Below are 22,500 nucleotides of genomic sequence, written 5' to 3'. Positions count from 1 at the left end.
TCTCTTCTGCCCTGGGTGCTGCCTGTCAGGCTGTAGACTCTGCCTGTCTTACTGCTGGGTGTGTCGGGGCTGAGCCTGAGAGGAAGCCTGCAGACTGCACTCAGGGCAGAGCACCGCCCCGGCTGCTTCCTGCTTCAAATACTTTACCTGCCTCAGGTGCAGTTGATAGGTGACGTGACGCAGATTATTTTAAATACTGTCACTTCTGCCTGGACGTCGTGTCGCAGTTTATTTTCTCCTCTAAAGCTGCAGCTGAAGGTAAGAGATCCACTCTGCTCTCACTGTTAGTGATAATAATAATAATAATAATAATGATCTTATTTCATTATATTTTATTATTTCTAGTGTAAATCTAGTTCAAGTACAAACAGAAAAGTTGTAGAATGTGTCCAAACTCATAACTCAGAGTTTAACAGGAAACTAGAGACGGAGGAGGTGACACATCCGTTAACAAAGATCCTCCATGTTGTGTTAATGTGATATTATTCTTAGTACTAGTTACATATGAGTGTGTTGATGCAGTAATCTACTCTGGCAGTGTGCTGTTAGTACTAGTTACATATGAGTGTGTTGCTGCAGTAATCTACTCTGACAGTGTGCTGTTAGTCGATGACTGCAGTAAAGGAGCTGAGCACTTCAGCAGGAAACTTTGGACTTGTTGTTCTACTACATGTATCTGACGGCTCGTTACTTTACACATTCACATTTTACTCACAAAGTATTTGATCAACAAGTCAAATCTGAAGTTAGATTAAAGTATCAGCAGTGAATGAAACACTTCACATGAAGTCTTCTGCTGTCTCATGAAGGACATTCTGCTCTTAACCCTCTGCTGTCTCATGAAGGACATTCTGTTCTTAATACTTGTAGTAAACTTTGCATTTCCATGTGTAACAGCAGCAGTAGTAGTGAGTACTGGTTGTGTACAGGCTGCTGTACTTCACTCTGCAGGGTAGTGTTGTTTTTGGCGGCCTGTTTTAAGTTTAGTTTTAGTCCAGTCTTTGTGTCAAATTGTCATTTTAGTTTGTATTAGTCTTAGTCACGTTTAAACTCTTTTTAGTCTAGTCAAGTTTCAGTTGACTAAAAGTCTTGAGCTTTTTAGTCTGCTCAGAATGATCTGGGACTATTTTCGTCTAGTCTTAGTCAACAAAAGCTGATGACATTTAAGTCTAGTCTTAGTCAATGACTTTTGTATTTTAGTCTTTTTAGTAATGCAATTATACCCAGTTAATATAGTACAATGACCTAGTATAGTACAGCCAAAATCAAAATGTTCTTTAAGTCCCCCATTTCACAAGTCAAACAAGGTTATCTTATCTTATTATATTATTGTTACCTTATAGACTCAAGAATACATGCAATACCAGACACGGAAGACGCTCTGATTGAATTTACATCATATTTATTTGAGCTACCAAACATGTAAGAATGCCGGATTCCTCAACCTGAACAGCAGTCTGGTGGAGCTCGGACAGCTTCTCTTTGTGTTTCAAAATCTCCTGTCTAATGACGTACATTTATATAAAATAAATAGGCCTAAATAAAATAGCTTCAAATGACAATGCCAGAAAAAAATGTACATTACATTCAAGTTTAATTAAGAGAAACAATGTGCTTGAATGCTAGAGCTACAATAACAAGGGTATAATGACCGTTGCTAAGGACCTACGTCATAGTTTTGATGGATAGACGTCCACAAACAGGGCTACTACTCGTTCAGAAAACAATGGAATACTTTTTCAACATGTCTTTGCATGTATCAGGAGAGCAGGGAACACAGGAGTAGTGTTGTTTTTGGCGGCCTGTTTTAATTTTAGTTTTAGTCTAGTCTTTTTGTCGAACTTTAATTTTAGTTTTTATTAGTCTTAGTCACGTTTAAACTCTTATAAGTCTAGTCAAGTTTCTGTCGACTAAATGTCTTGAGCTTTTTAGTCTTCTCTTAGTCAACATTATCTGTGACTATTTTCGTCTAGTCTTGTCACTGTCACGTGAAAAAGGTTAGTTGACGACGATATTTAGTCATACATTTTGTTGACAAAAACAACACTACTGCAGGGTCTGTTTCTGCCTCTAATCTGGCGCCATCTGCTGGACGTTTGGAATTATACAAATCATGATTTATCTTTATAGTGTCTGACATGGCTCACACTGTGTGTGTGTGTGTGTGTGTGTGTGTGTGTGTGTGTGTGTGTGTGTGTGTGTGTGTGTGTGTGTGTGTGTGTGTGTGTGTGTGTGTGTGTGTGTGTGTGTGTGTGTGTGTGTGTGTGTGTGTGTGTGTGTGTGTGTGTGTGTGTGTGTGTGTGTGTGTGTGTGTGTGTGTGTGTGTGTGTGTGTGTGTGTGTGTGTGTGTGTGTGTGTGTGTGTGTGTGTGATGTACAGGAGGATTCCAGTCGATGTGTTTTCTCTGCAGGTGAAAGTGTGTGTGAAGGTGTGGGCTCTGCTATGGATCAGAGTGAGGACACAGAGGAGGGAGGGGAACATGGCGGCCAGACCAAAGCTCAGAGGTGACATGAGGATCTCTAACTGTCCACGACTCAAATCACTGCACCGTCATTATTCACTCTCAAAGCTGTGTGTGTGTGTGTGTGTGTGTGTTCAACAGACCAGACTCTCCTGGACCTGGAGCCAGCTGTTTGTCCTTCAAGAGTGACAACTCAAAAGATCATTTCATTGATTTTAAAGGACAACAACCGCCTGCTGCAGAGAGGTAAACTGTTCCTAACGGCCTCCACACACATCCTGCGTCTACCTCTGGAGCGCGTCGCCTTACCTTACTGCTGCCTCTCTCGGACTTTTCTCGGACACACATGGAACGTCTCAGCAGCTGCTGCTGCAGCGCTGCTTCTAAAAGCCCTATCTTTCTACATAGAGTTTTCATAGATAATTCCCATTAAAAATGAAGTTCTTTTTTTTGCCATATTTTCGCTTGTTGGAAGTTTTATTTTGAAGGGGACACACCAGGAAATGGTGAAACTACAGCGAAAGCTGCCAGTATGAAGTCAATATGACTCTCAGCAGAGTATTTCAAAAATCACTTTACTGATTTATACGGGAGAGAGAGAGGGGGGTGTGGTCGGGGAAGAAGAAGGCCGTAGACACAGATAGAGCAACGGAAAACTGTTGCGCTCATCATGATCTTTTTTATTTCTTCACTATATTGGATCTCTATATGTGTCATTTATCCAAAAATGAAATGCCAGAACTAATTGAAAATTAGGTTTTAAATCCCTCGGATTTTGATTGCACAATTAAATCGTGAAATAAAGGGATTATTCGCGTATACGACTGAGGGATGTTTTATTTTGAAATAAACACACCGGGTAAACGTGTAACTAGAGTGAATGCTGCTGGTATGACTGTCAGCAGAGTATTTCTCTATCAGTTAAAGCACAGAGACGCGAGAGAGACGCGCTGCTCTCAGAAAAAAATAGGCTCCTCCTCCTGAGGTGAAGGGGAGCATCGCTGCAGACGTGCCTCCGACGCGCCTCAGCAGTGCGTCTGAGGTTGGATGTGTGCTCGCTCTACGTTGATTTCACAGTCTGTGACAAAAAGTCAGACGCAGACGCGAGGTAGACGCGCAGTAGAGGTAGGATGTGTGTGGGGGCCGTAACATTTAAATATCTCTGATTCATGTTTTAATTACGGCTCAAACGATTACATTTTTTAATCAGATTAATCACAGGGTAGCTGTGATTAATCACAATTTGATTTGTTTATTTTCATCATGGTTCCTTTATATTCTGACATGTGAAAGCTGCTCAGTGTAACTCCTATGTTCTGGTGCAGTGCAGATTATTGACTGTTTCCTGTGTTTCTATCAGGAGGAAGCTGGACACACCAGAGCCCAGCTGTTTGTCCATGAAGAGCGATCACTCTATGGATCGACCTATAGTCTTCAAAGATGGACGTCCGTCTGTTGATCTAAGGTGAGGATTTAAAACTTAGACTAAATAAAACCCTGTGAGATATCCAGTTTTTAAACCGTATATTGAAGATCTGTGAACCCTAAAGCCTTGTTTGAGGTTCAGTTCTGTTTGGTACAGAATGCAGTTATTTGCGTTTCCACTGTCAGAGTGGTGAAGGGGTCTCCACTCTGCAGCGTCTGCCCCGGGGGTCAAACTGTCACGGTGTGTTCCTGGTGTCGTGCAGAAGCTGATCCCAGCTCAGCTCAGCTGCTCTAACAGGCTCCTGCTGTATCTCTGCCTGGCCCCTCGGTTTGCCCCTGGCCCTCGGTTTGCCCCTCTGTTTGCCCCTGATCACTGCACCGTCATTATTCATTATTGTGTGTGTGTGTGTGTGTGTGTGTGTGTGTGTGTGTGTGTGTGTGTGTGTGTGTGTGTGTGTGTGTGTGTGTGTGTGTGTGTGTGTGTGTGTGTGTGTGTGTGTGTGTGTGTGTGTGTGTGTGTCAGACCAGACTCTCCTGGACCTGGAGCCAGCTGTTTGTCCTTCAAGAGTGACAACTCAAAAGATCATTTCATTGATTTTAAAGGACAACAACCGCCTGCTGCAGAGAGGTAAACTGTTCCTAACGGCCTCCACACACATCCTGCGTCTACCTCTGGAGCGCGTCGCCTTACCTTACTGCTGCCTCTCTCGGACTTTTCTCGGACACACATGCAACGTTTCAGCAGCTGCTGCTGCAGCGCTGCTTCTAAAAGCCCTGTCTTTTTACATAGAGTTTTCATAGATAATTCCCATTAAAAATGAAGTTCTTTTTTTTGCCATATTTTCGCTTGTTGGAAGTTTTATTTTGAAGGGGACACACCAGGAAATGGTGAAACTACAGCGAAAGCTGCCAGTATGAAGTCAATATGACTCTCAGCAGAGTATTTCAAAAATCACTTTACTGATTTATACGGGAGAGAGAGAGGGGGGTGTGGTCGGGGAAGAAGAAGGCCGCAGACACAGATAGAGCAACGGCCCTCGGTTTGCCCCTGGCCCTCGGTTTGCCCCTCTCCTTGTTATCGCTGTACTGCTCTCTTATGGTTACACATTCTGGTTCAAGGTTTAGCTTTATTCTCATCATACAATTTATGATAACACGATGGCAGGCTGTTTATAAGAACCATAAAATACACCAACAAATATGAAAACAACAAGGAATGAAGAAATAGGAGCGAGACTAAATGATATATCTGTAGGTGATTTACAGTTATGAACACGTGTATTCCATTACATATTATTTTATAAAATTGTTGTACACAACATTTATATATATTTTTTTTTTAAGATATTTTTTTTTGCATTCTTATGCTTTATTGATAGTGCAGAGAGACAGAGTTGAAATGAGGCAGAGAGGGGAGTGACATGCAGAGAACGACCGCGGGTGGGAATCGAACTCGGGTCTGCTGCTGGGCCCGGCCCGGTGGGGGGACGCCCTACCAACTGAGTTAAGGGCGCCCCCCAACATTTAGATTTCTGATCTTAATAAATGAGCTAGGTATCCAAAATATGCAAAACAACATGTTTGTTTTTGGATGCAAACATGTTCATGGAACGTGTTACTGAATTTTCTTAAAGATTGGCAGTTCTGGAAATGCAGTAGAGCTTTTCTTTACCTGAATGCCTAACAAAGTGTAGCCTTTATGTTGTATGAAGGTATACATTCACGTAGTGATTCACTGTTGTGCAAATGATAAGGGTGTATTAATGTGTTTTGCACCAAAATCACTCAAATAAATTCTGCTGAAGTGTCAGCGTATGATTTCCATAATGTGTGATTGACAACGTGGGATTTGTGCTCCTGGAATTAAGTATTTTAGAAGGTGTAACTGTAGTTTTGTTTTTGTGGAACAGGGGATAAAAATCTACAAATGTGTAACTCCCAAAGCATTTCTCTCTGTGGCTTCAAACAGTGATACACCTTCTATGAATGGCCTTGTGTCTGGATTGTGCGATCTTTAGATCTTGTTGTGTGTTCTGGTGCAGTGCAGATTATTGACTGTTTCCTGTGTTTCTATCAGGAGGAAGCTGGACACACCAGAGCCCAGCTGTTGGTCCATGAAGAGCGATAACTCTATGGATCAACGTATATACTTCAAAGATGGACGTCCGTCTGTTGATCTGAGGTGAGGATTTAAAACTTAGACTAAATAAAACCCTGTGAGATATCCAGTTTTTAAACCGTATATTGAAGATCTGTGAACCCTAAAGCCTTGTTTGAGGTTCAGTTCTGTTTGGTACAGAATGCAGTTATTTGCGTTTCCACTGTCAGAGTGGTGAAGGGGTCTCCACTCTGCAGCGTCTGCCCCGGGGGTCAAACTGTCACGGCGTGTTCCTGGTGTCAAGCAGAAGCTGATCCCAGCTCAGCTCAGCTGCTCTAACAGGCTCCTGCTGTATCTCTGCCTGGCCCCTGGCCCTCTGTTTGCCCCTCTGTTTGCCCCTGGCCCTCTGTTTGCCCCTCTGTTTGCCCCTCGGTTTGCCCCTCTGTTTGCCCCTGGCCCTCTGTTTGCCCCTGGCCCTCTGTTTGCCCCTGGCCCTCTGTTTGCCCCTGGCCCTCTGTTTGCCCCTGGCCCTCTGTTTGCCCCTCTGTTTGCCCCTGGCCCTCTGTTTGCCCCTGGCCCTCTGTTGGCCCCTGGCCCTCGGTTTTCCCCCTCTCCTCAGTTTGCCCCTCGGTTTGCCCCTTCCCTCTGTTCTGCAAACACCAGTTGCCCCTGGAGGGAAACTTTAAAACCCAGACATGAGCTCATTCTTCATGGTTTCTCCACAGAGTCGACCAGGAGATCTCAGAGGTTCCCAGTGGTCGGTCTGACCAGCAGCATCAAACACACCTGGACTCCACATTCAGGGTCTGTACATGAACAACTACTGTCCATCTGTTCTGTTCACATCAACCTCCATGATTAACTTACTTTAGTGCGGATGAGGTGAAGTGGGTAGGGTGGTCGACCCTCAACTACAGGGTCGTGGTTCGATGCCCTTTCCTCCCGCAACATGACAAAGTGGGAACAGGTCTCCCTTGAAAAAGAGTCTCGGGTCTAAATGGGATTTACCTGTATAAATAAAGGTTAACTGTTTAGACCAGTGGACTGTCAGTCTGTCCAACATGGATCTGATGTTTGCTTCATGATTTTAGTTTGATCGAGTCGTTCATATAATATTCTGTTCCAGCTGCTGGAGGAAAACATCGTCACGTTTGTGAAGAACGAGCTGAAGAAGATCCAGAAGCTTCTGAGTCCAGATTACCCAGAATGCTTAGAGGGTCAGAGTGAGGATGAGGAGCAGAGCAGCAGCAGAGTGGCATTTCTGAAGATCACACTGGACTTCCTGAGGAGCATGAAGCAGGAGGAGCTGGCTGACCTTCTGTGGAGCAGTAAGAGGATTCCTCTAAAGGTTTAACATGATGGGTGTGGTAACTTCTGCCCAATACAGGCGGGCGGCCGGGGTGTAAATGAAGAATACTGGAGGCGTAGTGACCGTTAATGACTTTATAGGTATGGCACATATCACGGCATACATCTACTGGTCATAGCAGGAAGTCAAAGTCGAGCTACGGAAGCCCCGAGGAGCCTATTTCATCATATTCATACAAACAGGAATGCACTTATCTGGCGATGCCAGTTAACGTTAAAACAATGGGGAAATGGGACATTCACTGAAGTCTCAAGAGATGGAGGGAGACATGTTTCCATCTGTTTCCATCTGTTTATTTATATATTTCCATCATGAATCACTCGTTGATATTATATTTCAGTCTTTCCCTCAGGAAATGTGTTGGTTAAGGTAGTTGGTTGGGGGGGGGGTGATGTGTGATGCAATAGTCTTTAATAGATTAATGGTAATCATGTTTGTTTTTCAAATACAGTGGTTATTGATAGTTTTGTAATATGTCGTTCTCATTTAAAACATAAAAGTAAAACAAAATAACACACATATTTATACTCTATGTAAATCAGGAAGTAAATCTGGAGTTTGTCAGCATGAACTAAAGTCCAACCTGCAGAAGAAGTTCCAGTGTGTGTTTGAGGGGATCGCTAAAGCAGGAAACCCAACCCTTCTGAATCAGATCTACACAGAGCTCTACATCACAGAGGGAGGGACTGGAGAGGTCAATGATGAACATGAGGTCAGACAGATTGAAACAGCATCCAGGAAACCACACAGACCAGAAACAACCATCAGACAAGAAGACATCTTTAAAGTCTCACCTGGAAGAGATGAACCAAGCAGAACAGTGATGACAAAGGGAGTGGCTGGCATTGGGAAAACAGTCTTAACACAGAAGTTCACTCTGGACTGGGCTGAAGACAAAACCAATCAGGACATACAGTTCACATTTCCATTCACTTTCAGAGAGCTGAATGTGCTGAAGGAGAAAAAGTTCAGCTTGGTGGAACTTGTTCATCACTTCTTCTCTGAAACCAAAGCAGCAGAAATCTGCAACTTTGAAGAGTTCCAGGTTGTGTTCATCTTTGACGGTCTGGATGAGTGTCGACTTCCTCTGGACTTCCACAACAATGAGATCCTGACTGACGTTACAGAGTCCACCTCAGTGGATGTGCTGCTGACAAATCTCATCAGGGGGAAACTGCTTCCCTCTGCTCGCCTCTGGATAACCACACGACCTGCAGCAGCCAATCAGATCCCTCCTGACTGTGTTGGCATGGTGACAGAGGTCAGAGGGTTCACTGACCCACAGAAGGAGGAGTACTTCAGGAAGAGATTCAAAGATAAGAAGCAGGCCAACAGAATCATCTCCCACATCAAGAAATCACAAAGCCTTCACATCATGTGCCACATCCCAGTCTTCTGCTGGATCACTGCTACAGTCCTGGAGGATGTGTTGAAGACCGGAGATGGAGGAGAGCTGCCCAAGACCCTGACTGAGATGTACATCCACTTCCTGGTGGTTCAGGCCAAACTGAAGAACATCAAGTATGATGGAGGAGCTGAGACGGATCCACACTGGAGTCCAGAGAGCAGGAAGATGATCGAGTCTCTGGGAAAACTGGCTTTTGAGCAGCTGCAGAAAGGAAACCTGGTCTTCTATGAATCAGACTTGACAGAGTGTGGCATTGATATCAGAGCAGCCTCAGTGGTCTCAGGAGTGTTCACAGAGATCTTTAAAGAGGAGAGAGGACTGTACCAGGACAAGGTATTCTGCTTCGTCCATCTGAGCGTTCAGGAGTTTCTGGCTGCTCTTCATGTCCATCTGACATTCATCAACTCTGGAGTCAATCTGATGGCAGAAGAACAAACAACCTCCGATGAATCTGCAGAGACACAGTTCTACCAGATTGCTGTGGACAAGGCTCCCTCGTCTAAAGAATCAACTGCAACATCCCACCAATCTACAGAGACACTCGTCCAACCCATGGCAGAAGAACAAACAACCTCCCATGAATCTGCAGCGACTCAAGAAAGAAAAACATCCCGGTGGTCTGAACTACTCAGAAAAAAACCTAAACAGACACATCGTGACCACCGTGCTGTGGACAAGGCTCCCTCGTCTAAAGAATCAACTGCAACATCCCACCAATCTACAGAGACACACGTCCAACCCATGGCAGAAGAACAAACAACCTCCCATGAATCTGCAGCGACTCAAGAAAGAAAAACATCCCGGTGGTCTAAACTACTCAGAAAAAAACCTAAACAGACACATCGTGACCACCGTGCTGTGGACAAGCCTCTGGATTACACTGCAACTGACAAAGAATCTGCAAATACACACTTCGATATGGTGACAGAAAAAGAAACAACCTCCCAAGAATCTGCAGAGACACAGTTCTACCAGAGCGCTGTGGACAAGGCCTTACAGAGTCCAAATGGACACCTGGACTTGTTCCTCCGCTTCCTCCTGGGTCTTTCGCTGCCGACCAATCAGAGTCTCCTCAGAGGTCTGCTGACACAGACAGGAAGTAGCTCACTGACCAATCAGGAAACAGTCAAGTTCATCAAGAAGAAGATCCAGGAGACTCCCTCTGCAGAGAAAAGCATCAACCTGTTCCACTGTCTGAATGAACTGAATGATCGTTCTCTAGTGGAGGAGATCCAACAGGTCCTTAGCTCAGGACGTCTCTCCACAGATAAACTGTCTCCTGCTCAGTGGTCCGCTCTGGTCTTCATCTTACTGTCATCAGGAGAAGAACTGGACGTGTTTGATCTGAAGAAATACTCTGCTTCAGAGGAGGCTCTTCTGAGGCTGCTACCAGTGGTCAAAGCCTCCAACAAAGCTCTGTGAGTAGGATGGTTTCACCTGTAAATAATCTTTTAACGACAATAACAAGTTAAAAGCGTCTTACTCTTTCCCTTTCTGTTGTCTCTCCAGGCTGAGTGGCTGTAACCTCTCAGAGAGAAGCTGTGAAGCTCTGGCCTCAGTTCTTAGCTCCTCCTCTAGTCTGAGAGAGCTGGACCTGAGTAACAACGACCTGCAGGATTCAGGAGTGAAGCGTCTGTCTGCTGCACTGAAGAGTCCACACTGTAAACTGGAAACTCTCAGGTCAGATTATCAACAGATACCTTTGTCGTTTTATTTTAAAGTGTGAATTACAAAATAACCTGTGTCCACAAATGCTATTAAATATTTAAATATTTAAAAACAAAATGAAGTGCTAAAATAGGCTATAATCCTGCTTCCTTTAAGCATGGATAGTAGTGACTGAGTGTGGAGAGAGAAAGGTAAAGGGAGGAAGGGATAGGCCTAGCTTTACTTTATAATTTTGTGTGTGCGTGTGCGTGTGCGTGTGCGTGTGCGTGTGCGTGTGTGTGTGTGTGTGTGTGTAGTCTGTCAGGTTGTCTGATCACAGAGGAAGGCTGTGATTCTCTGGCCTCAGTTCTCAGCTCCTCCTCTAGTCTGAGAGAGCTGGACCTGAGTAACAACGACCTGCAGGATTCAGGAGTGAAGCATCTGTCTGCTGCACTGAAGAGTCCACACTGTAAACTGGAAACTCTCAGGTCAGATTATCAACAGATACCTTTGTCGTTTTATTTTAAAAATCCATTGTGAATTACAAAATAACCACAAATGCTATAAAATATTTAAAAACAAAATGATATAAGTGACTGAGTGTGGAGAGAGAAAGGTAGGCAGACAAATAAAGGGAGGAAGGGATAGGCCTAGCTTTACTTTATAATTTAGTGTGTGTGTGTGTGTGTAGTCTGTCAGGTTGTCTGATCACAGAGGAAGGCTGTGATTCTCTGGCCTTAGCTCTGAGCTCCAACCCCTCCCATCTGAGAGAGCTGGACCTGAGCTACAACCATCCAGGAGCCTCAGGAGTGGAGCTACTGTCTGCTGGACGGGACGGTCCCCTCTGGAGACTGGACACTCTCAGGTATGAAGAGGCTGCTGTCAGTCTGATAGAGGAGGAAGAGCTGGAGACAGTTTATCATATCACCCTGTGTTACGCGCTCCCACCTTTCATTATGGTATGGTAAATGGACTTGTATAGCGCTATATCTCCGTTTATCACAGACTCAAAGCGCTTTACATTGTTTTTTGTACACATTCACCCAGTCACACATACATTCATACACCGATAGCAGCAGCTACCACGCAGGGTAGGCTTAGCACTAGGGTGCTAAGCTAACTAAGCTAACTATCGGGAGCAATTCGGGGTTCAGTGTCTTGCCCAGGGACACTTCGACATGTGGCGGGGAGACGGGGGATCGAACCTCCGACCCTGCACACCAGAGGCGAACTCCCTACCCACTTCGCCACTGCCGCCACTGCTCCTCCCTCCTCTTGCCTCCTCCATTCTCTCTGGCTGACTGGATGACGGCTCGGCTGCTGACCTGCTTGTTGTTCTTTAGTTTATGGTTTAGTTAATCGGGGGGCTGCTAGGTGTTATTTTTACTTTGACCGTAGTTTTAGTGGGGCCGGGGAATAGTTTAGTTGGAGGAAGACCTGGGCAATACTGCAGTCCAACTGTGGCTGCCCCAGGCTTCCTCCCGTTTACCCTTTTTCTCTTGCAGCCTCCGGTTGAGTTGAGTTGTGGGATTGATTTAATAAATTACCTTATGGTTTAAACTTTGATTCATGGTTTCGTCTGGTTTATTTGCATGTTTACTGGCCGGTTAACGAGCCTGGTATGGCCGGCCGTAACACCCTGACACACCAATGGTGTTTGTCCGTCTCCATTTGACTCAGTTTGGCTCAGCACCTCAGCCCTGTAGGGTTTGCATTTCACCTGATGCTGCGCTGCCCTCTGGTGCTAATGTGTGTGAATGTTTTTCTACCTCACGTTACCGTTCAAAAGTTCAAATAAATCAGTGTGTGACCAGCGAGATGAGGAAGCGGTATCCTGTTAAAGTGAAAGCTTTTAAACAAATGTTATAACACGCAGCTAATAGAAAAGCAAATCAGCACGGCACAGTTTGACTCAATACAGCCAAAAGAGCCATAAGCCAAAGTAGTGTCCATGTGTGCATGCTGAGAGAGTATGTGCTGGTCTGACCCCCCCCCCCCTCTCCTTTCAGGGTGGAGCCTGCTGGAGTCCAATGGCTGACACCAGGTCTGAGGAAGTGTAAGTGTGTTTATAATGTTCATAATCATCAAACTGTCAATCAATGAACAGATGATGGATTAATAACTGCTGCTGTGTTGTGTCTTTTTCTCTCCATCAGATTCCTGTGAACTCTCACTGGACACAGACACAGTGAGCAGAATCCTCAAACTGTCTGACAACAACAGGAAGGTGACACGTGTGGAGGAGCAGCAGCCATATCCTGATCATCCAGAGAGATTTGACCGCTGGCCTCAGCTGCTGTGTAGTAATGGTCTGACTGGTCGCCGTTGCTGGGAGGTCGAGTGGAGCGGAGGGGTTGATATATCAGTGAGTTACAGAGGAATCAGCAGGAAAGGAAACGGTGATGACTGTGCGTTTGGATGGAATGATCAGTCCTGGAGTCTGGTAAGCTCTAATGATGGTTACTCTGTCTGGCACAATAACAGATCCACACACATCCCCTCCTGTGTCTCTCACAGAGTAGCAGTGTATGTGGACTGTCCCGCTGGCTCTCTGTCCTTCTACAGTGTCTCCTCTGACTCACTGATCCACCTCCACACCTTCAACACCACATTCACTGAACCTCTTTATCCTGGGTTTGGGTTTAATTTGTCTGGTTCCTCAGTGTCTCTGTGTCGTCTGTAGGGGGGAGAGTCTGAACAGGATCACAGCTAATGTATTGTATTGTATTGTATTGTATTGTATTGTATTGTATTCAGTGGCGGAGCCAGGACATTTTCATTGGGGTGGCCAGGATGGGGCCAGTGATAATTTTTGTGTGACAAGCACAAGGGCTTCGGTTTTGCTTCAACATTAGTGGGGGTCTTGGGGTACTCCCCCAGAAAAAAATGTACTTCAAACATACCATTTTGTGCATTCTGGTGAATTTTTATGTAATTATTTATGCCTTCTGTAGCCTATTTAATTATTATGGTGGACATGTGTACATTTCTGTTAAGGAAAAGACAACAGGCTCCCAGTGACGTAAATATAATGTTATAAAAAGCAGTAAGGCTCTCAGGCATTCTGTATTGCTTTCAAATATTTACTCTACTGTATTGTTCAAAAAAAATTTTTTAGGACTCTACTCATGACACAGCAGCAGTGTGAACTATTATGACACTTTACATTTTAAATCATAGGGGAATATGTATTAACAATTAGGAGATATATCAATGTTTCAACATCCTGAACTGTTATTTGTACCTCTTTTGGGGGAATAGGGATGTCTTTCTTACTTTTTGAGGGGGAAAAATGTATCTCTTCTGATTATTGGGGTGGGGGGGGGGGGACATCCACTGTGCCCCCTCCCCCCGCCCCACCTCCCCAAATCTACGCCTATGGACAAGCATGTGTCTGTGAGTTGCTGAAAAAAACTGCACCATAGCTGCCACCGAAATGTTCAGACTTCAGAATTTGCAACAAATATTTAAACTATGTCCATGTTTAGGTGGTGATTGTATTTTTTTCGGCTGTACTGAAACTAACGGAGGGAGTCAGGCGGCTCACTCGATAGGCCTTTCCTCTTGTTGCGCTGTCAATTCGCAATGCCTACACGGCTGTGTTTTCATGCTCGTGAAATGCAATCCGATCGCGGAAGCCTCCCCTGAACAACGTTAGCGGACATGATATCCCAGGCGGCAGGTTATCATTTTAGCCGTTAAGCCACAGAGCTTTTCTCACCGGCAAGGTGATGACACCGTTACCCACAGTCACAGTCTCACCCCATGTTTCACTGGGTGAATCACTGCTTCGCTCGCGCAAGGCTTTTGTGTTTCGGTTTAACATCAGTCTTGGGCGAGCCAGTGTTTTAACTTTATGCTGAATAACCATTGCACTGCAATCGCTGAAAGCGAAATAGTTCAGGCGGGGCGGGGCAGAGCGCACTAGTAGAGATGGAAGGGTTCGCTTACTTGCCAGTCGAAGCGTCAGGTCTGTAGTAACCATGGTAGTAACAGGCATTCAGGCTTGAGCTGTTACATGATGTGTGCGTGCGGCTAAAAGGTCTGACAGTGTACTAGCGGTGTAAGAAAGGTTCCGCATTTTTCCACAACCGTCAAAACTATTGACGGCTGTGATATGGCGCTTGGGGTGGCCGAGATTCTGTGGGGGGTGGCCGTGGCCCCCCCCTGGCTCCGCCACTGATTGTATTGAAGGCTGATGTCTTATCTTTCTGCTTACCAACAACATGGAGGATCTTTGTTAACGGCTGTGTCACCTCCTTCGTCTCTAGTTTCCTGTGAAACTCTGAGTTGGACAGGCAGACAGACAGACAGACAGACAGACAGACAGACAGACAGACAGACAGACAGACAGGAAGGAGCTGTTTGAAGTGTACAAAATGAAATGACTCAGTGATCTGTTATTGTGTGATTCCAGTATTTTGGGATTTTAAACATTCACTTTAGAGCAATGAGTAAATAAAAGATCATTTCCCACTAAATTAAATGTTTCCCCAGTTTGTGAAGAGTTCAGCTAATGGGGACAGTTCTTATGAAGTGTGGTTGTATTCTCTCCTTCTGCATAGTTAAAGGAATACTTCACCCAAACAGAACCGGTGTTCTATCATTATAAAATCACTATTATAATATAATGAATGAGGTTTTTCTTCCCTCAGTCTTCCCTTGGCCCAGCTGTCCTGTTAATCCTACATTTTTACAGAAGTGATGTCACATCAGTAAAATGTAGGGTTAGACAGTGACACCATAAAACACTTTCTGCCTTTTTCTCAGGCTAGGATAAACCGATTTCTAAAAATGTTGCACATTTATACTACATAGGATCTCAGAGTTCAATACATATTTAACCAATCACACTATACAATTCAGATACAATAGCAAACAAATGCATTTATTTGCAATATTTTACCATTATATATCTTTTATCTCTTTCTGTGTCACTTTTCAAAATGACAACACACGAGCCATGTATTTGTTACTGAAGTCACAACTAGTTTAAAGGGTTTTGATTCAAATCTGATTAAATTAAAAAGGAGCCATGTTAACCTGGGTGACATACACACTACACATTCTGGTTCCCAAACTGCTAAACACAACTGAATGTTTTAGAGCCTGTTTGGCATTCCAGTCCCCATACTATCTACTATCTAGTTTGATAGAGTAAAGATTTAGGATGTCCTGATTCTTGTGGCCAGATTTAGGATGTCCCAAATCTTGTGGCCGGATTTAGTATGGTTAGAAGTACCCGGATGTCTACTACGTCTGGCCGAGAGTTTTAGTGTTGAAAACTGCATCCTATTTGGGCGATTCTGACCCACAATCCAGTGCGCAATAGTTATGCAAATTTAGTAATATCTAATTTATTTTTACAGCATATTATTTTCCAATATTTTTACTGAACCGATTTTGGATGGAGCCTTTTTATTTTAAGAATTAAAGAAATACTTTGCACAGGTCTTAGAAATGCATTTTCAGTGTGTTTTTAAGAAGAAAATGTCTCATAAATCTATTCTGAAGGTCATTACAGAAGGATTTGTTCACATGTTGTTCACTGTCCAAGAATGATCTAGTTAAAGTTAAGACAACTGAAACTTTTCACCACTTGCAATAACAGTTTATTTCAGTTTACAATGAGACATATTTTCATTTAGTTCATACAAGAGAGTGAAATATAAACGTTATAATGTAACAGACATCCGTCACAAGAACATTAAAAAACGCTTTGTCTAAATAACTTCGTGTCAGCGCCCCCTGCAGGCTGAATAGAGCATTACACCCTGTAGACGCACTGATTATCGTTCATAATTATGACCAACTCAAAGATAATATAGAAGGAGTGCAGCAAAGGATTCTGGTCTTTGGATACAGTTTAGAACTACAAACATGGCGGATTATAGGAGTGTTCATGTCCTCATCAACTTTATAAAATAATAATCTGATAAAAATATAAAACACAGATATGTAACAAATGAGAATACTTTGAGGAAAGTTTTTTTTTTGCACAATAAAACACGTTGAATCTGGAGAGAAGTTTGTCTGTTCACACTTTGTGGGAGTATTTCTGGGACCCAAGTGGAGACATTTGGACCATCTGTCTGTCTGTCTGTCTGTCTGTCTGTCTGTCTGTCTGTCTGTCTGTCTGTCTGTCTGTCTGTCTCTGTCTTTCTATCCACCCATCCATCCGTCCATCTATCTATCTATCTATCTATCTATCTATCTATCTATCTATCTATCTATCTATCTATCTATCTATCTATCTATCTATCTATCTATCTATCTATCTATCTATCTATCTATCTATCTATCTATCTATCTATCTATCTATCTATCTATCTATCTATCTATCTATCTATCTATCTATCTATCTATCTATCTATCTATCTATCTATCTATCCCTCCATCTTATCCTGTATCCACTCCACATAGTTACTAACTCTTGTATAAACCCCATAGACCCTCTTGCTTCCACAGTCCTCCGGTCCTCCCCATGACACCAACCCAAACACCGCCCACCTGCCCTGTCCCTGTCCCCGCCCGCCGCCGCTGCTGCTGCTGCTGCCCCCGTGCTGCATAACAAACGCACCCCCGCTGTCCCCTAAACAGGTGTCCCTCCCCCCCTCCATATACCCAGCACAGAACATATTCTCAGTGATGTTGTAGGACTGCGATCGCGACGTGTAGCTGGATTCACACTCGTTTTGAGGCACCACCGGTAGCTTGACGTACTGCAGAAGGCTTTGTTGATGCGATGATGTCAGGTTGATGATGTCGGAGGTGGAAGGGGGAGGAGTTGTGATGTCATAAGGGGGAGGGGAAAGGGGAGGGGCTCCGGGCGATGATGCGTTAGAAGAGATCCCCCATCCGGCTACCACACCGAGAGAGTTAGGAGGAGGAGAGGGGGGGTCGTCCTGAGAGAGAGAGAGAGAGAGAGAGAGGGGAGGGAGAGAGAGAGAGAGACAGAGAGAGAGAGAGAGAGAGAGAGAGGGGGAGAGAGAGAGAGAGAGAGAGAGAGGGGAGGGAGAGAGAGAGAGACAGAGAGAGAGAGAGGGAGAGAGAGAGACAGAGACAGAGAGACAGAGAGAGAGAGAGAGAGAGAGAGAGAGAGAGAAGGAGAGACAGAGAGAGACAGAGAGAGAGAGACAGAGAGAGAGAGAGACAGGGCAAAGGTTAGCATGGGGTTAACAGCACAATATCTATCTACAGTATGTCTGTCTGTGTGTGTGTCTGTGTGTGTCTGTGTGTGTGTCTGTCTGTCTGTCTGTCTGTCTGTCTGTCTGCGTGTCTGTGGCTCGCATATCTCTCTGAGTTCCCTTGCATACATGTTCCCTTTCATACTTGCATATATGTTCCCTTGCATAGTTGTTCCCTTGTTCCCTTGCATACTTGTTCCCTTGTTCCCTTGCATACTTGATCCCTTGCATACTTGATCCCTTGTATACTTGTTCCCTTGTATGATGAGCTACGGCTGTCTACCAAACTTTGATATCACATAATGAACTTTTAATATTTTGGACCAGGTTTAAAGAGTTCTTTAAGGGGCAAAAGTTACACATAGTTGCTTTAAAGACTCCCTGTGTTTACCTTGCTGTTCGCTGGGGGCAGACATATTGTGCCTATGACATCACTAAGCTCCACCCCCTCGCCCAGCCTCAGTAGAGCGATGTCATGGTTGTAGTTCTCCGGCTGGAAGTCCGGATGAAGGATTATCTGCAGCACAGAACGCTTTGTGGCAGAACGCAGGTCACCAGCGTCATGGAGACCAAGGAACACCTGAGACGAGTTAGGGTTAGAATGGTTAAAGTGGTTTTATTCCATACTCTATTCTGATTGGCTGCAGGACATTCCATATATAAAATCATTGGTGAAAGATCGAACTGCATTTGATTTGATTTTTTTTTTTTGATTTGATTTAGTTTATTTCAGACATCCACATACAAAACAAAATGAAAAGCATGGAAATACAATAAATATGCCTGAAAAGGAGCAGGAAGAAGTATACACTTATTTAATCCTACCCCTTTCCTTAAAAAAAAAAATTAAAAATCAAAATATTTATTAAATAAAAAAAAAAAAAAAAAAAAATAAAAAAAAAAATTTAAATAAAATAAAACAAAAACAACAATTATATTCGCTTCTCTTATCTATATTCTCTGTACTATTGGCGATACTATATTTGCCAATTACATACAACTTAATATACTAAACATTTTTTATATTTTATATATTTATATAATGCATATATCTATATTTATATTTATAAACAATCAATATATTCATATATACATACATATCTATACAATCAGTATATCAGTATATATATATATATATATATATATATCCATATGATTATAATTACCCTCTTACTTCACACCCTCATCCCTGTACCTTATGAAAATCATTGCTTTGAACCTTTTTTTAAACTGGATCATGTCTGGACATTGCTTTAGCTCCGTGCTCATCCCATTCCACAGTTTCACACCCCCAATTGAGATGCAATGACATTTTAAAGTCGTGCGTACCGCCAGTGTCTTAAAGTTTAACTGTTGCCTCAAATGCATCGATGCATATAGATGAATGGATAGATAGATAGATGGATGGATGGATGGATGGATAGAGATAGATAGATAGATAGATAGATAGATAGATAGATAGATAGATAGATAGATAGATAGATAGATAGATAGATAGATAGATAGATAGATAGATAGATAGATAGATAGATAGAAAGTAGTAGATAGATAGATAGATAGATAGACAGACAGACAGACAGACAGACAGACAGACAGACAGACAGACAGACAGACAGACAGACAGACAGACAGACAGGTACCTTAACATGCGCTGTGCTGACCGGCACCACGCTCCCGTCTCTCCTCGTAGACCTCAGCACGTGAGCAGCTGTGATGATCCAGGAGGCAGAGAGCAGAGCCCCCGAGCCAAACCACCTGTCAGGGGGGGCACGCGACCCATCCTCCACATGGACCAACACCTAGTGGACAGACAGGGAACTGCATTAACCATCTGTCTGTCTGTCTGTCTGTCTGTCTGTCTGTCTGTCTGTCTGTCTGTCTGTCTGTCTGTCTGTCTGTCTGTCTGTCTGCCTGTCTGTCTGTCTGTCTGTCTGCCTGTCTGTCTGTCTGTCTGTCTGTCTATCATATAGGGGACAGACAGGGAACTGCATTAACCATCTGTCTGTGTGTCTGTGTGTCTGTCTGTCTGTCTGTCTGTCTGTCTGTCTGTCTGTCTGTCTGTCTGTCTGTCTGTCTGTCTGTCTATCTCTCTGTCCAAACCAAAGTATCCACGAGGAACTTTTAAATATTTCTGAAACAGTCTCATTTTTCCTCTGATGATCATAAATTACATGTAACAGCAAACGAGACCATCAGTGCAAAGAATGATATTTTTATATAGTTTTTCTTAATGCCTTTGTCATGGGTATACGCTCACCCAGGAACAACAGCTGGCGTGGTAAAATCACTACTGCTTTTTTTCCCAAGGGGGCGCTAGAATGAACAAAAACTGAAAGTTCCTCGGAGCACCTTTAAGGCAAGGAGAGATGTATTGTTCCAGCTGTAGTCCTACACAAGACACAATGACATATACAGTCGAAACTCATATTATTAGAATATCATGGAAAATTAATTGGAATTAAGGCAAGAATTCATTCAAAAGGGGCCCAAACCAAGTACTGAGTACATATGGATGATTATACTTTATATAGGGCCGACATTTCTGTATTTAAAATCCCTTTTTTATTGATTTCATGTAATATTAAAATGTTTTGTGATTTTGAATTTGGGGTTTTCATAAGCTGTAAGCCATAATAATCAAAATTATAACAAATAAAGGCTTGAAACATATCTCACTTTGCATGTAATGAGTCTACGTAATATACTATTTTCACCTTTTAAGTTGAATTACTGAAATAAATTAACTTTTGAACGACATTCTAATTTTTCGAGTTTCACCTGTAAACATAGGATGAAGCATTGAAGAGTCTTACCTGCCATGGGAAGAGGCCGGGTGTGGCAGTGCGTCCCCCCACTATACGCTTCACATGCTGGGGGAGGGAGAGGGATGGGAGGCCACACTCTGGAGGGACTACACAAGATAAAGGTCACTTTATTAGTCAGATGCTTTCATACTTGTTCCCTTGCATACTTGTATACTTGTTCCCTTGCATACTTGTTCCCTTGCATACTGTATACTTGTTCCCTTGCATACTTGTTCCCTTGCATACCTTTTCCCTTGCATACTTGTTCCCCTTGCATACTTGTTCCCTTGCATACTTGTTCACTTACATACTTGTTCCCTTGCATACTTGTTCCCCTTGCATACCTGTTCCCTTGCATACTGTATACTTGTTCCCTTGCATACTTGTTCCCTTGCATACCTTTTCCCTTGCATACTTGTTCCCCTTGCATACTTGTTCCCTTGCATACTTGTTCACTTACATACTTGTTCCCTTGCATACTTGTATACTTGTTCCCCTTGCATACTTGTTCCCTTGCATACTTGTTCCCTTGCATACTGTATACTTGTTCCCTTGCATACTTGTTCCCTTGCATACCTTTTCCCTTGCATACTTGTTCCCCTTGCATACTTGTTCCCTTGCATACTTGTTCACTTACATACTTGTTCCCTTGCATACTTGTTCCCCTTGCATACCTGTTCCCTTGCATACTGTATACTTGTTCCCTTGCATACTTGTTCCCTTGCATACCTTTTCCCTTGCATACTTGTTCCCCTTGCATACTTGTTCCCTTGCATACTTGTTCACTTACATACTTGTTCCCTTGCATACTTGTATACTTGTTCCCCTTGCATACTTGTTCCCTTGCATACTTGTTCCCCTTGCATACTTGTTCCCCTTGCATACTTGTTCCCTTGCATACTTGTTCACTTACATACTTGTTCCCTTGCATACTTGTTCCCCTTGCATACCTGTTCCCTTGCATACTGTATACTTGTTCCCTTGCATACTTGTTCCCTTGCATACCTTTTCCCTTGCATACTTGTTCCCCTTGCATACTTGTTCCCTTGCATACCTTTTCCCTTGCATACTTGTTCCCCTTGCATACTTGTTCCCTTGCATACTTGTTCACTTACATACTTGTTCCCTTGCATACTTGTATACTTGTTCCCCTTGCATACTTGTTCCCTTGCATACTTGTTCCCCTTGCATACTTGTTCCCCTTGCATACTTGTTCCCTTGCATACGTGTTCCCTTTTATACTTGTTCCCCTTGCATACTTGTTCCCCTTGCATACGTGTTCCCTTTTATACTTGTTCCCTTGCATACTTGTTCCCTTGCGTACTTGCACACTTGTTCCCTTGCATACTTGTTCCCTTGTATACTTGTTCCCCTTGCATACTTGTTCCCTTGCATACTTGTTCCCCTTGCATACTTGTTCCCTTGCATACGTGTTCCCTTTTATACTTGTTCCCCTTGCATACTTGTTCCCCTTGCATACGTGTTCCCTTTTATACTTGTTCCCTTTCATACTTGTTCCCCTTGCATACCTGTTCCCTTGCATACTGTATACTTGTTCCCTTGCATACTTGTTCCCTTGCATACCTTTTCCCTTGCATACTTGTTCCCCTTGCATACTTGTTCCCTTGCATACCTTTTCCCTTGCATACTTGTTCCCCTTGCATACTTGTTCCCTTGCATACTTGTTCACTTACATACTTGTTCCCTTGCATACTTGTATACTTGTTCCCCTTGCATACTTGTTCCCTTGCATACTTGTTCCCCTTGCATACTTGTTCCCTTGCATACGTGTTCCCTTTTATACTTGTTCCCCTTGCATACTTGTTCCCCTTGCATACGTGTTCCCTTTTATACTTGTTCCCTTGCATACTTGTTCCCTTGCGTACTTGCACACTTGTTCCCTTGCATACTTGTTCCCTTGTATACTTGTTCCCCTTGCATACTTGTTCCCTTGCATACTTGTTCCCCTTGCATACTTGTTCCCTTGCATACGTGTTCCTTTTTATACTTGTTCCCCTTGCATACTTGTTCCCCTTGCATACGTGTTCCCTTTTATACTTGTTCCCTTTCATACTTGTTCCCTTGCATACAACACAACACA

General features: G+C 43.4%; 2 protein-coding genes across 6 annotated transcripts in view; one reads left to right on the top strand and one right to left on the bottom strand.

Annotated features, from left to right (window-relative positions):
* Positions 1-161: 161 nt before the first annotated feature.
* On the top strand, positions 162-13,690 carry LOC307248735 (NACHT, LRR and PYD domains-containing protein 3-like). 5 transcript variants are annotated; one of them, XM_080025218.1, is made up of 14 exons: positions 162-258; positions 2,411-2,504; positions 2,603-2,707; positions 3,822-3,926; positions 4,410-4,514; positions 5,964-6,068; positions 6,710-6,788; positions 7,111-7,312; positions 7,896-10,179; positions 10,271-10,441; positions 10,726-10,896; positions 11,100-11,273; positions 12,418-12,464; positions 12,565-13,690. In XM_080025218.1, exons 2-14 carry the CDS (start codon positions 2,443-2,445, stop codon positions 13,089-13,091), a joined length of 4,137 nt encoding a protein of 1,378 aa, XP_079881344.1. In that variant the 5' UTR covers positions 162-258; positions 2,411-2,442; the 3' UTR covers positions 13,092-13,690. The 5 variants fall into 5 exon arrangements, with proteins under 5 accessions (XP_079881344.1, XP_079881343.1, XP_079881345.1 ...); XM_080025217.1 differs by having other exon boundaries at positions 222-258; positions 2,380-2,504; XM_080025219.1 differs by lacking the exon at positions 3,822-3,926 and having other exon boundaries at positions 222-258; positions 2,380-2,504.
* A 3,104-nt stretch (positions 13,691-16,794) lies between these two features.
* Positions 16,795-22,500, bottom strand: part of masp1 (MBL associated serine protease 1) — a gene marked incomplete at its 3' end in the record, with an annotated part of 19,407 nt that continues 13,701 nt past the window's right edge. The window contains exons 14-17 of the mRNA XM_080024895.1: positions 20,409-20,506; positions 19,236-19,394; positions 17,987-18,175; positions 16,795-17,310 (exon numbers count right to left, since the gene is read on the bottom strand). Coding sequence (XP_079881021.1) covers positions 16,795-17,310; positions 17,987-18,175; positions 19,236-19,394; positions 20,409-20,506 — 962 coding nt within the window. The remainder of the gene's footprint in view (positions 17,311-17,986; positions 18,176-19,235; positions 19,395-20,408; positions 20,507-22,500) is intronic.

This window comes from Ammodytes marinus, assembly GCF_949987685.1.
Source record: "Ammodytes marinus genome assembly, chromosome: 3".
In the NCBI taxonomy this organism is placed as follows: Eukaryota; Metazoa; Chordata; class Actinopteri; order Uranoscopiformes; family Ammodytidae; genus Ammodytes; species Ammodytes marinus.
This window is presented reverse-complemented; position numbering and strand designations above follow the sequence as displayed.

Coding starts and splice junctions, on each gene's coding strand:
- LOC307248735 (XM_080025218.1), top strand. CDS start 2,443: ATGGATCAGAGTGAGGACACAGAGGAGGGAGGGGAACATGGCGGCCAG. Junction 7,313..7,895: donor GGCTGACCTTCTGTGGAGCA/GTAAGAGGATTC, acceptor TATGTAAATCAG/GAAGTAAATCTGGAGTTTGT. Junction 11,274..12,417: donor TGGAGACTGGACACTCTCAG/GTATGAAGAGGC, acceptor CTCTCCTTTCAG/GGTGGAGCCTGCTGGAGTCC.